Raw genomic sequence first — 12,087 nt, 5'->3', positions numbered from 1 at the left:
GCCTGTATCACAAACACTGAAGAGTCCTTCTCATGCTTATCAAATCCCCGGATGTTTTAAATCAGTTTAGGATCCACCAAGTATATTTAAATAAACAGAGTTGTCAGGTTGTGTAACGGTAGGATGGAAAATGTCAGAGATGGGTGTGAGCAACATACTGAAAGCAAATTACCCCTCCTCTTTGGTCTGTCACCAGTGGTAGAAAAATGTAAATAGTGTGTCCACGGACTGGGATTTTCGGGGGTTGCAGAAACCTAATGCCTTGCGCCACAAATTAGAGAGTTAAGGGGTGGGGGGAGCTAATACATGTGTGTCTAAGGCAAACAAACAAGTAAAGCCCCTTGTTTATAACCAGCGCTGCATCCTGCTTGCCTCTCCTGATCAGTCGGCAGAGAAAATTGGCATCAGATCATTCAGGCTGATGGACTTGGAAAGGGGTAGGGCTCTTGAACTGCATCTGTGGTGGACAGCAGGCATCACTGCCCTATATTCACAGGCTGTCTCCCCTTTCATAGCCCTCTGTCCAAAAGCTGTAGTTGATGTGTATTGCTTGGCGCAGGTCCCCCCATCCTGGGCTAGGCCAAAGAGCTGATAGAAATCACTGCGCTCAAGTGTGGTATCAGAGAGGGGACGCTTGGCAGCAGGCTTATGGAGGCCAGGCATCTGCTCTTCCTCACAATTCATCTCGTTCTTCCTCGTTGCAAATGCAGGCACTCCTTTGGCTGTTCATGAAGGGCCGGCAGCCCAGGGTCCAGACAGCATTGAACACTGTGTCTGCGATGGATTCACAAGCTGTGGAGAAGGAAGAGATCAGGCAGGTAAGTAACAGGCACTCTGGGATATCTGAGGGCTGGGTGGAAGCACCCAGCACTGAGTTACGTGTTATTTGCAGTTAGAAGCATGGGCTGTCATCTTCTCTCTGGGTATTGTGTTTTTATAAATCCAAAGGCTCCTTTCTGCTGAACTGGGGGCTCTTTTCTCCCTAGGGTGGCACTAATCTGGCACTAACTTCTCTCCCTTCTAACCCTCTCCTTCCTTGTCGCTCTTAGACTTTTCTGGTTGATGGATCATTTGGGGCACTGCAAGTAAACTGTTTACCAAGCAGATTTCCCAGAAGACATCTACAGTATTGTCTTTCCTGTTTCCCTCTTTCCTCAGTTTTGCCTATGGCCACTACTAACCAATCTTTTCTACTTTTGGGAGTTATAATGCTAGCTGCTAGCCAGCACGAAAAATCCTACTGCAGTTGCAACAGCAGAGCTGTTGATACTGTTTGCGTGACTACTAGCCCCTCTTCTTCCCAAGAAACAAGCCTGAAACTGCTTGTCAACTGCTATGTCAATAAATAAATACGCTAAATATCAGGTCTTTTAGGGTTTACTCACTACCAACATTACAATTAACATTGATTGCTGTATGCGAAATAGATTTGGGAAAGCCTTGCCTTCAGGACTGTCTCCTCCCGTCTCAGTCTCTCTGAGCACCCCGCTCTGCTCCTGCTGCTTTAGGAGTCTGCTTGGTTGGAGAGGCTGTAGTGAGTGGGAAAACTGAGGCTTCGCTTAACTGGCACTACTGCAGCTGGGATGTTTGTGCCCACATGAAGGGAGTGTAGCTGCTCTTCCCTGCCTGCTTTCTCTGAACTCCTGGTGACTCAGTGGAAAGGATCTCGGATAAGAGCAGGGATGGCGGTGGAGGAGGAGGAGGACTGTGTGACAGGAGCTGTTCCGAGCAGCCCTGAGGACAGGGAATGGGAGGTATAGAGCACAAGGCAAGAGGAATCGGAGCAAGGGGAGGAGAGGATGGCTCAGAAGTTCATTCATGTTAGCAACTACTTGTGCCTCTTGCGGTAACCAGGACAGAGATGCTGGAGGAATCTAGTCCTACTTGGCTATAGGCAGAGGTGGCTTGGCTCTGCTCCACCTTAACTCCCTAGGATCTATCTGTTTGCTTCACTGATGCAGGCGGAAAGGAAAAAGGAGGGATCTGAAAAATTGGCAGGGAAAAAGCTGAAGAGATAGGAAGAGGATGGCTGCACGAGGACCTGTAGATAAGGGTGACCATGAAAGATTGGCTGTACTTGGCCTGTAGCACTTCTAGCTCAGTCCACATCTTTGTTTTCTCTTGCTGGCCTGGACACTCTTTCCAAACACTTATCTGTGACGAGGCAGAAAGCCAGCTGCACTAGTACTGGTGTCATGCAGACTTGTCCCCATGTCCTAATCAGGCTGCACCTTTGGAAAACAAATGCGTATTTAACTATACCTTACAGCAGGGTATTGGCAGCGGGGATGAACCAAGAGGGGCTGGCTGCAATTAGCTGTGATAAACTTAGCAGCACCACCAGTTTTATTCGGCTTTGGGAATGGGCTGTTCTTAAAGAATCCGCCAGTTTTTCAGACCAGAGCTCCTGTAAATAGCTTTGAGTGTTTCAGTGTCATCTCCTGTTGGAAGGTCTTATCTCTGCCTGTCCTGCATTACTGTCACATAGCTCCTGTGCAAGAGATGGATACCTGCCTTACAGAGGATGGGGATGCTCTGAAATGGTCTCAGGAGGAGCAGTCTGGGGGAGGCTTTCCTGCCGTGGCTGGCCTCTGGTAGTGGCAGGGTAGATGTTTCCTCTTCCTCACACAGTGCTTGATGTTGGCACAGAGGATCAAGAGGCAGGCTTAGGCTATCACATGTGTAACCTTCACAGAGGTTACCAATATAGCCTTTAATAAAAAGCTCTTCTCAAACTTGCAGACTGAGGCTTTTAAAATTAGGCAAAACCAGTCTGGCTCTTGAGCTGCTGACAGGTCACTAGAACTTTGTTAGCACGGGGGACTTCTGAGCAATCCAGGTCTCCCCGCATTGGGTCAGCCACCACCCACGCTGTGGTGTGTCCCTGGTGCTATTGTCATCTCTTACCTGTGAACCAGATCCTGAAGAGCCCCTGTCTTTGGGTCTCCCAGTTTGTTGGTCCTTGGCCATGTACAAGTTGCAGTGTGTGGCTTATTGGCTCTGAAAGGCTTTTTGGTCTCCCATGAAGGTGTCTGAACTCTCAGGGAGGGCATCCAAGTGTTGAAGGAATTGCTTCTAGGGTTTTTTTGTTGTTTAGCTTTTTTTCTTTCTATGCGTGTTTTGTAATGTTTTCCAAATGTAAATAATTTTAGGAGTCTAGTCTTGGGACAGAAGTGTGTGTGGAGGGGGTAGATCTCGGTGTTCTCACGTTTGACCCATCTGTGACAAGCACAGGACAGACGCGCTGCTCCTTGCTGCCGATTTTTGCTTCTTTTGGCAAGGAAAGGGCTCCCTGCACATATCCTTCCCCCCTGCCATTGCTCCTTCCCTCCATAGGGGATGTGAGCCGGGAAGCCTACCTTCCACCTTGGAGACGAACCCAAGGCTGCGCTTGAGGTCGGAGCAGATGGAGTGGAGGCACCAGCGGAATTTGGCGTCGCAGCGGTATTTGTTGGCCCCACAGGTGTCGTAACAAATGTCTAGCTGGTTACAGCACTTGGTCATGGCAGGGATGCCCAAATCTAGCTGGGGAAAGAGAGAAAAGAAGTGTTGCTTGGCTGTGTCCTGGCCTCAGACTCGAATAGCTGCAAATGGGTGAGGTGTTGCAGAGCCCAGCTGGCTCCTTTTCCAGAAGCTATCCCTGATAGCCGGGGCAGCAGGAGGGAACACACGCTTCTCCCTCACTGTCTAAAGAAAGTGGTAACAGTAGTGCAGGTCCAATGCAGGGGAGACGACATTCCCTTCTCTCCTCCCTGTTGCGGGGGATTAACCTCTGGTAGAGAGGTGGGAAACAGCTCCTCCACAATCATTTGCTAGTTCTCATTCGTTAGAGCTCATCAGAGAGCTTCCTGTCCTTGCTAGCAGTGGCAAAGGCTCCTTTTCTCTTTCTTTCTTTTCCTACAACCTGACAGGTTGGACAAGTAGGACAAGTCCTGCTTCTTGGCCTAATTAAATCCGTTCTAAGTATAATTAATGCCTTATTTCTCAGAGATACACGAGTGAGGCCAAGGACAAAGCAAATGCGTGGTCAGGGGAGTTCTACTCGCTTGCAGGTAAACAGCAAGCTTAGCTAATAACGATGGGGGTGATGTGGCAGAAGGCCTGTCTTCTGGAGAGACTGGACTCATTAGCTTGTTATAAATTCTTCCTCTTTTTGGCCTTCCTCATGTAATATTTAGGAGATTAATTGTTTCTTCATTGCACTCAGCGCTCATGATTGCCTGTATAAGAAGGAGGTACTGCAGAAATGCCCACAAGGTTTGCAATGAAGTGTAGTTTAAGGAACTAATCTAATAGGAAAAATGGGCTGTAAAGAGAGGGTTTTTCAGAGCAGGAATCTGCCTAATTGCTGCAGACTCCATGGGCAGCAGTAATGCATGAGCTGAATAGTAATTCCTGCTCTTAGAGCCTCCTGGGAGTGCTTTTCCTGGTGATTCCAATATGATTTCATTAATTGCCTTTAAACTAACAAGTGGGTGCAGCATTAAAGCCCACAGGTTTCTTTCAGTGCTTGGCAGAGGCAAAAAGCATGGGAGGGGACAAAGGGCCAGGTGCGGAGAATGCATTAGAGTATTGCTGTTTGAACATTATGCTATGTCACTGAGCTGCCCAGCATTGAACATGTTCCTTGTCCTATCACAAGGGCATGGGATTGTTCAGGGCCTTGATAAAAATACTTTTCTCCACACTGGTGCTCTGCTTGGCCAGGTATCCCCTTTTCTTCTCTTAGTGCTAACCTGCTCAGGAAACTTTCTCTTTTGATATCTATTGAGACAACCAGAGCAACAGGCCAGTCTATCATAAATGTAACTCCTGTCTACATGATTCCTGTTTCACTGCCACTAGCAGTTGAGATCTTAATGCCTCCCTGACTGACAGTAAGTTAGACAGTGCTGAGACTGACATGTTTGCCTTGCTTGCCATCAGTAGGCAGCCATGACTCATGGTAGTCCCAGGCAGACAGCATGTCCCCTAACACCACATAAGTGGTATTTTCTCCCTTTTCCTGAGTTCTGGCTTCAGCTGCGAAGAGAAGCCATCGCACAGTTGCTGTATAGCACAGCTAAGCCTTTTCCCTCCCCGGTATTATTAGCTGGTTACTGTGATTAGAGAATTGCATCATTTGTGAATGGTGGGTATGGCAGTACATACACTTTCGGGTACCTTGAGCCCCAGAAAATAAGAGCTACAGCCGTTGGGTTCCTGGGGTTTGTAGTGAGGTCGCGGCATTGGAGCCTTCCCTGAGAAAGAGAGGAAGAATGTTAGGAAAGCCGATCTTCCCAAGAGTAGCACTAAAAAGCAAGGAGTGACAGGCATCTCCCTTTCGGTCTGCATCCCCAAACACTTCATTATCCTCCAGGAGCTGCAGGGAGTGAAGGACAGGTACCAGAGCTAGCTGAGACACTGGCCCTGCTCTCAGCTCAGTCCTCTCAAGGCTCTACAGCCTGGCTTAGCTTGCACCTCCTCTGGCATGGCTACTGGAGCACTGTGTTATATGTGAACTGGGTCCCAGATGCTTCTCAAATGTTTAAGCTGGTCTGAGTCCAGTCCCTAGGTCTGAGACTCTCCCTAGCTCTTACAAATGGGCAAGTCCCCCTTTGCAGCGTGGGGTTTTGCAGTTGAGCAGCGCTCCATGCTGGAGCTAGTGCCTCAGACCTCCCAAATCTCCTAGGAGCTTTTTCACGTGCTTCCCGAGAGCTCTGCACAGCTGGGTTTTTAACTCCTCCAAGAAACTACTAGCTGAACTACTAGCTTAGCAAGGGGATTGCTTTCCACCCTCAGTTCATTCTTGGAGTGTTGGTGTGCTATGGATCTCTGCAAAATTGTGCTAGACCTTGCATGTCTGATCTTGCTCTGAGGAGGAGATCTGCTTGGTCCATTTTCTGCATGCGGTGATGCACTGCCACGTTTTGCCAGTAGTTTCTCTTCCTTTATCTCTGCCTTCCCTTAGTATACTTCTTAATATGCATAGAGGAGCAAGAATTTCTTCCATGAATAATTATTTACCTGATGTAGAAAGAGTCCAGCAGACAATGGGCTAACAGTAGCTTCAGCAGCTCTTTAATCTGTTTTACTTTGCTCTGAAGGTGCGCAAGCCCTCCTGTCTGCCTGCCAGCCCATCCTGGGGCTTTGTGTATGGCTGACAGAGTGCTGTGGGTGTGAGGGGTGGGTGCCCAGGGTTGAGGTGGAAACTGTCCACACGGAAAGGAGATCCATCTATTCTCTGCCCTGTCTGATACTCTTTCTCTCATCCCTATCTCAACCCCCATCTCCATCTAACCTTACACGTCCTTTTTGGGGAGGATGAGTCGCCAGGCTGCTTGTGTGCCTTGAGCCCACTGTGCAAGGGGCTTGTTTAAAGAGATTCTCCCCTGGAGGAGTTGTGGCGACTGCCCCTCGTGGTGTCGGGTTTCTCTGTACTGTCCCCTTGATGTGTGTTTAGTGCTTGTTTTGTTTCTGTCCCAGCTGGGTTTATAAAAGGGAGATCTCAAATGCAGAGTGAGGTGTTAAAGTATTTAAACCCTGCTCTGGGAAAACTTTGTAAGCCGTGTGAATGCTCCAGCAAAAACATGTGCGAGCTGAGCCTTCTGTAAGTCCATCACCTCTAGGGTTAAGTTTCTGCTTCCCTGAGCACCTCTAGAGAATTTTTATAGACATAAAATAGATCTGATTTAGCCCTTCAGGCAGGGTTGGGTTCTTTTAAACTCCATTTTCACTGCTTTCTTCTTGTCAGCACTGATAATCGTTTCAGACGCTTTCCCTCTTTTTCTGTCAAGGTACCTAAAATACTATAAATCTGCTGTGTTCTTGAGAAGACGTCACAGCCAAATGCCTCAAAAGGTTTTATGTAGGAATGTTCCCAGCAACTTCTAAATTAAAAATTGCCAGAGTGGTTTTGTTTAAACAACAGATTTGCAACAAATAAACAACAAACTGAAATCCTGTCCAGCTGTGAAACGCCAATAGCCAATTTTCTCCAACCCTACAGAAATGCAGTATGCACCAAGGATTTAGCTGTCTGCAAGCCAAGATAAAGCTCGCTAGCTGACATTACCACCAGGTGAGGGCATTTGTGTGGGAAGGTATTTCTCAGTAGAGCACTTACTACTGTGTTTCTACCTTTTTAGGCCCCTTTTGAATAGGCCACATCTGCTTCATGCTCCAGATGTAATTTTCTAGGGCAGAAAGCATTGTTATTTTGAGCAGGTAGAGCTAACAGTAGGCAAAGAGCACAAATCAGCTGGTTGCAGCACACCCTCATTATAGGATTATCTTTGCACCAAAACATAACTCAAGTCCCTTGAGGTATGCTGACACAAAGTAACTTCTGAGTTCATGACACATTGCACATTACGCTATTTTGGTGGTTATGCTGTAGAGAGAAGGAATTGTGGCTATATATGGGCTGAATCTATAACCCAAGGCTCCCAAGCAATATAACGAGAGGAGGGCTGTACCCAGGTCTCCGTGCGATTCACAGCCTAGCAGCCCTTTTGGAAGGGGATAAGAATTGGGACTCGGAATTCAAACTGAGGTAGGAGACAGAGGAAAGTTCAAAATCCAAGGTGGATTTTGCAGGATGGGGGTCAAATTTTAATGACTTGCTTGTAACGTTGATGACAAGTTATGTTTCTGCAGCGCATGTCAATTAGTGGGATAAGGTGGCAAGTCAGAGTAGGAGTGAGACTGTTTGGGGATATGGAGATAATTGTGTTTCCAGAGAAAACCTTCCACGAAGCTGAAGTTACTGTGACAATGTCTTAGAAAGTTGTCCTGAGGAAAAAAAAAAATCTCACATGAGAATTGTGGTGATCAACAAAACATTGAACTGCCTTCAAGATGAGCCCTTGTAGGAAACCTGCCCCCCTCCTCTCTGAAAAACAAAGCTTAATCATTTGTAAAGTGCCCCTTTATGAACTCTTCCTCAGCTAGATAAAGTCCAAGATGCCACAGTTAACCTCTCTCCCACATCTTGTTTTCTAGCTAACAGGAAAACAAAAGCAAGGCGGAAATAACAGGTGTTCCTGGCTCTACATGAGCATCAACTCAGTGCTCTTGTTATCATTTATTGCTTGCCCATCCTTATAGGCATGTCTGTGATAGGGGGAAGGGACTTGGTGGGTCACACTGGCTGTTTTGCTAGCTGTGTTTCACCAGGGGCCTGTTGTGGTCCGTCTGCTTGGCTGCAGGGCATCGCTGGGGAGGGATACCAGAATACAGTTACAAGAACAGCAGGACCTGCACAGCCGCGCGCTGAAGAGCGATGCTGATGTATAGAAGTACAGCATTGCTGAGGAAGCCTCTTCTTTGGAAGAAGATATATTTCAGGGCACTGCCTTGTTGGCACGGCCTTAGAGGAGAACTGAAGTTGAGTTTCTAATGGGAAGCGAATTTCCCTGATGCACTTTAATATCTCCCAGCTGTTATAGCTGTGCCAAGAGACTGGAAAAACAGCCAGCTGGCTAGAACAGCTGCTGGCGATGCAGGAGGTCTCAGACACTGCAGTACTGGTTCACTGGCAGGGGGAAGTGAATGTATTTCTGGGTGAATAGATGGTCTTGGGGGTCCTTGCTGTTTTGAGTGGTCAATTGTTATTTCTCTGCCCCAGGCAAGCAGGCTTTGAGCAGACGTTGCCCATACTTACCACAGCCTTTTAGCACTGTGTCGGAGAGCCTGACTTTGAAGGCTCTATTCCCACAGCCTGGATGTGCCTCCTCATCTTAAGCCCCTCAGGACCAAATGCTGGGCAAAACATTGAAGTCCTGCTTGGCCAGGCAGCTGAAGGAAGCCATCAGCTGAAGGATTTACCCCCAGTTCAGGCTGTTTCCCTTCCTGAGATGCCCAGAGAGATTTTGTAGTAGGAGGAGATATTTGCCAGCAAATGCTGGTGTAACCCTAATGTCCTGATTTGAGGGAGTAATCCATCAAGTTGTTTGTTTTCAGACCTCACTAGCTGCTGAAAAATCAAGAGGAGTGTCTTACAGCCAGAACAGCCAAGTGCTACATGCTCAGCTGAAGATGGATGTGGCAATCACAGGTGAGTCCTGACCTCTATCGTGGCAAAATAAGCTATTATTGGTGTCTATTGGCTGAAATGAAAGAAAGTAGAAGGCATAATTTTTGCTTCGTGCCTGGGGAAGAAGCAACCGGGGCCCTGATTCAGCAGGAAGATGGTAAAGATGGTTTGTTTTCATTCCTCTGGGCACAGACTGGGTCTCACTGGTTTGGGATCATCCCTGCATCCCCTCCACTTGCAGTTTGCAATGTCCGTGCCAGATACCAGCATGGACAAACGGTCCTGGAAGGGTCCAGCAAGACCCTTGGAGGCGCACAGGCAGCGTTTCAATAGTTTCCTCCTTCAGCCGGTGATCAATGAGTTGTTCAGCAGAGGATGAGAACAGGGCTAATGATGCGCTTGTTTGTTTTCCTTTCTAGGTAAAACATTTCTCCAATAAGATGCAGGATGGTCTCAGGGAGCAGGCAGGCATTTGTGCCGCTCTGTGGAGATGCTCTTCCCCCTGCCCAGAGCACAGGGCCAGGGCAGCAGGCAGGGAAAGCCCTACCCTCAGGATGTGCCCAAGAGCGACAACTTCTCCAGGACTTGGTGAGTCCTGAGGCTCCCTGAAACGAGCTCCAAATATCAACCTTCCCAAACCTTGCCCCAGGCACACTGCAGTCCCAGCCACGTTATACCCACTGCCAGGGGTTTTCACATTAAGAAGGGCAAGTCCCTTTCTGCTCTGAATTTGGAGCGTGGTGTGGACCTAAAGGGAGGTTGTCGCACACGGCTGGGGGCTGCCACACTGTGGGCCTGAGGACAGGCTGCCTGATGGGTAAATGGCCTCATCCTCTGGATGCTATGGTGTGCGTGGGGGTCTCCTCCTCCAGATGCTGCGCCCCGAGGCGCACGCTGCCACCAATGGGCCCCACAGAGCAGCCGTGGCCCTCCTGAGCTGCTGCAGAGAGGCAGCCCTAGCTGGGGAGTGACATGGGACCCCGGGCTGAGGGACCAGGGCCACTGTGGGACTGAGGTGATGGGCCGAGATGCCTGGCTCCCTGCAGGTCTGTGGGGCTAAGGTGCTTGGCTTGCTGCTCCCTGTTTGCTGTTAGCATGGGGCCTGGGGAGCAGAGCTACCGGGAACAGGAGGACAGATATATAACCATTATTTAAAAACAAAACAAAAACACCCCAACAACTTTAAGGCTGATTTTAAACTCTCCTTGTGGCCCCGTTTTGGCTAAGGGTGGCCCATCTTCCCTCTCGCCCTGACAGGGAGCTCGGGTCCCAGCCCTGCGGCATCTGTTTCTTGTCGGCGCCCTCGCTGCTGGCCTGGGAGGGGCAGGAGTTGCTTCTCTCCAGCTGCATCTGTAGGGGAGCATTATAGACCACCCTGCGCAGGCTGGAGAGGCGCAGCATGCAGCCCGTGTTCTGGAAGAAATGGGATGCATGCCGAATGAAACTGAGTCGGTGGGATCTCTCCGAAATGTGGAGTCTGTGTCTGTGAAAACCAATGCTCAGGGACAGAGAGGGGTTGAAATCATTACTGTGCTCACAAGCATCTTGCCCAGGTGGTCACTAGGGACGTGGGATGAAGCTGGGGGAAAAGCGCTTGACGGGCAGTTGCGGATGAGCAGGCTGAGGTGACAGAGGACAGTTATTGCTGTGGGGACTGTTGTAGGAGGCTGGGGAGAGGACACAGTCTGTAGGAAACCTCCTTGCTGTTCCCAAACAGGTTGTTTCAGCAGGTACCCTGCTGATGGCTGGTGCTGCCTGTACCTCCACCTGCCCAGCGCCCCACAGACCTGCACCGTAGGGGCCTGCCCTGCCGCACCTCTGCATGCCCAGTCCCCTGCCCTGCCTGTGCTCCTCCTGCCCTGCTCTCCCCGAGGTGTCACCCCTTTTGTCCTGCCCCTAGGACAAACCAAACTCTTTCTTTTTGGTAAATCACTCTAAAGTCCAAGGCAAGGGGCAGCTGCCTTATTCTGCCTTGAGTACGAAAGGTTCCTCCATGGTGACAGCAGGTCTCGTTTACCTTCCTGTTATCTCCCTTCCTCCAGCCCGCGTTATTAGCCAACTCGCAACTGCTGAATAATGACACTCCGAAGGTTGCTGAGATTAGGGCCGCTGGCAATACTAACAACCCCTTCTGAGTCAGGTCTGCATGGGCTGCTCGTCATCCCCTCTGGGGCCTTGCTGCCTACCCTGGTCCTTCTCTCCAGGGGTCCAGGCAGCTGGGCAGCCTGGTTACATATATGCCCTTCCTGTAAAACGTGTGTCCTCTCCTCTTGTCCCCTTGCACACAGCACAGTGGCTTCAAGATCAGACTGTTCTTGGTGAGAGGGGAAGATGAGGGTTCAGTGTCTCTGTGCTGGCACTAGCAGAGAAGTTGTGACTCTCTGCAGTGACTTCTCTGTGCCAAGCATAGCAGGGGTCAGGTCACGGATAGGAGCTGGTTGTGGTCTCTGGGAAGGAGAGTGCAAATTTCCATATGAGAGGGAAAGAGGGGAAAGGGCAAGGGGAGACGAGCCAGCAGGAGTGAGGTTCACCTACCATATCGACATCTGTACTGACAAACGCCGTTTTTTCCCCCAAGCAGTTCCAAGAAGGAGTCGAAGTAGCTGTTAACTGTTTCAAAGCTGTCCCGGATGGCCTCGATGCCCCACTCTGAGTAGGATGACTCTGCTTGGGGAGCGTGGTGGACAGTGTTCTCCTGTGTTGTTTCCTCGGTGCATTGCCCTAAGCCCAGGGTCAGGCACAGAACCGCTGCCTCGAAAAGCAGCCGCATGCTGCAGTCCCGATCCAGGCTCTGGAGCCCTCGTCCAGGCAGATGTGCAGGCAGGGAGGAGTGGGAGCGAGCTGTTGTGTGTAGGAGGCAGGTAAGCACGCCTCTCCCCTGGACTTTAAACACTGCTGAGGGAGCTGGCGTGAGGTCACCACAGTGAGAGTGCAAAGTGCACCATGGAGATTTGGACCAAGTTCATCTTGCAGAGAAACACCGGGGTTTGAGTTTGCACAATCCCTCTGGAACCAGGGGGGCACAACCCCTGCGGCACCAGACCTTCAGCTTCCCCAAAAGGGACTGCTCC

At 49.7% G+C, this 12,087-nt stretch overlaps 1 protein-coding gene across 1 annotated transcript; it reads right to left on the bottom strand.

Annotated features, from left to right (window-relative positions):
- Positions 1–673: 673 nt before the first annotated feature.
- Positions 674–11,786, bottom strand: PLA2G12B (phospholipase A2, group XIIB). Its single transcript, XM_010579907.1, has 4 exons — positions 11,552–11,786; positions 5,152–5,240; positions 3,360–3,525; positions 674–792 (listed from the first exon to the last, which is right to left on the bottom strand). The coding sequence occupies exons 1-4, from the start codon at positions 11,784–11,786 to the stop codon at positions 674–676; spliced, it is 609 nt and encodes a 202-aa protein (XP_010578209.1).
- Positions 11,787–12,087: the final 301 nt, after the last annotated feature.

The sequence above is a fragment of the Haliaeetus leucocephalus genome, unplaced genomic scaffold (assembly GCF_000737465.1).
Source record: "Haliaeetus leucocephalus isolate CR32 unplaced genomic scaffold, Haliaeetus_leucocephalus-4.0 Scaffold687, whole genome shotgun sequence".
Taxonomy (NCBI): domain Eukaryota; kingdom Metazoa; phylum Chordata; class Aves; order Accipitriformes; family Accipitridae; genus Haliaeetus; species Haliaeetus leucocephalus.
The sequence above is the reverse complement of the archived record's forward strand: the minus strand, read 5'-3'. Positions and strand labels throughout refer to the sequence as shown.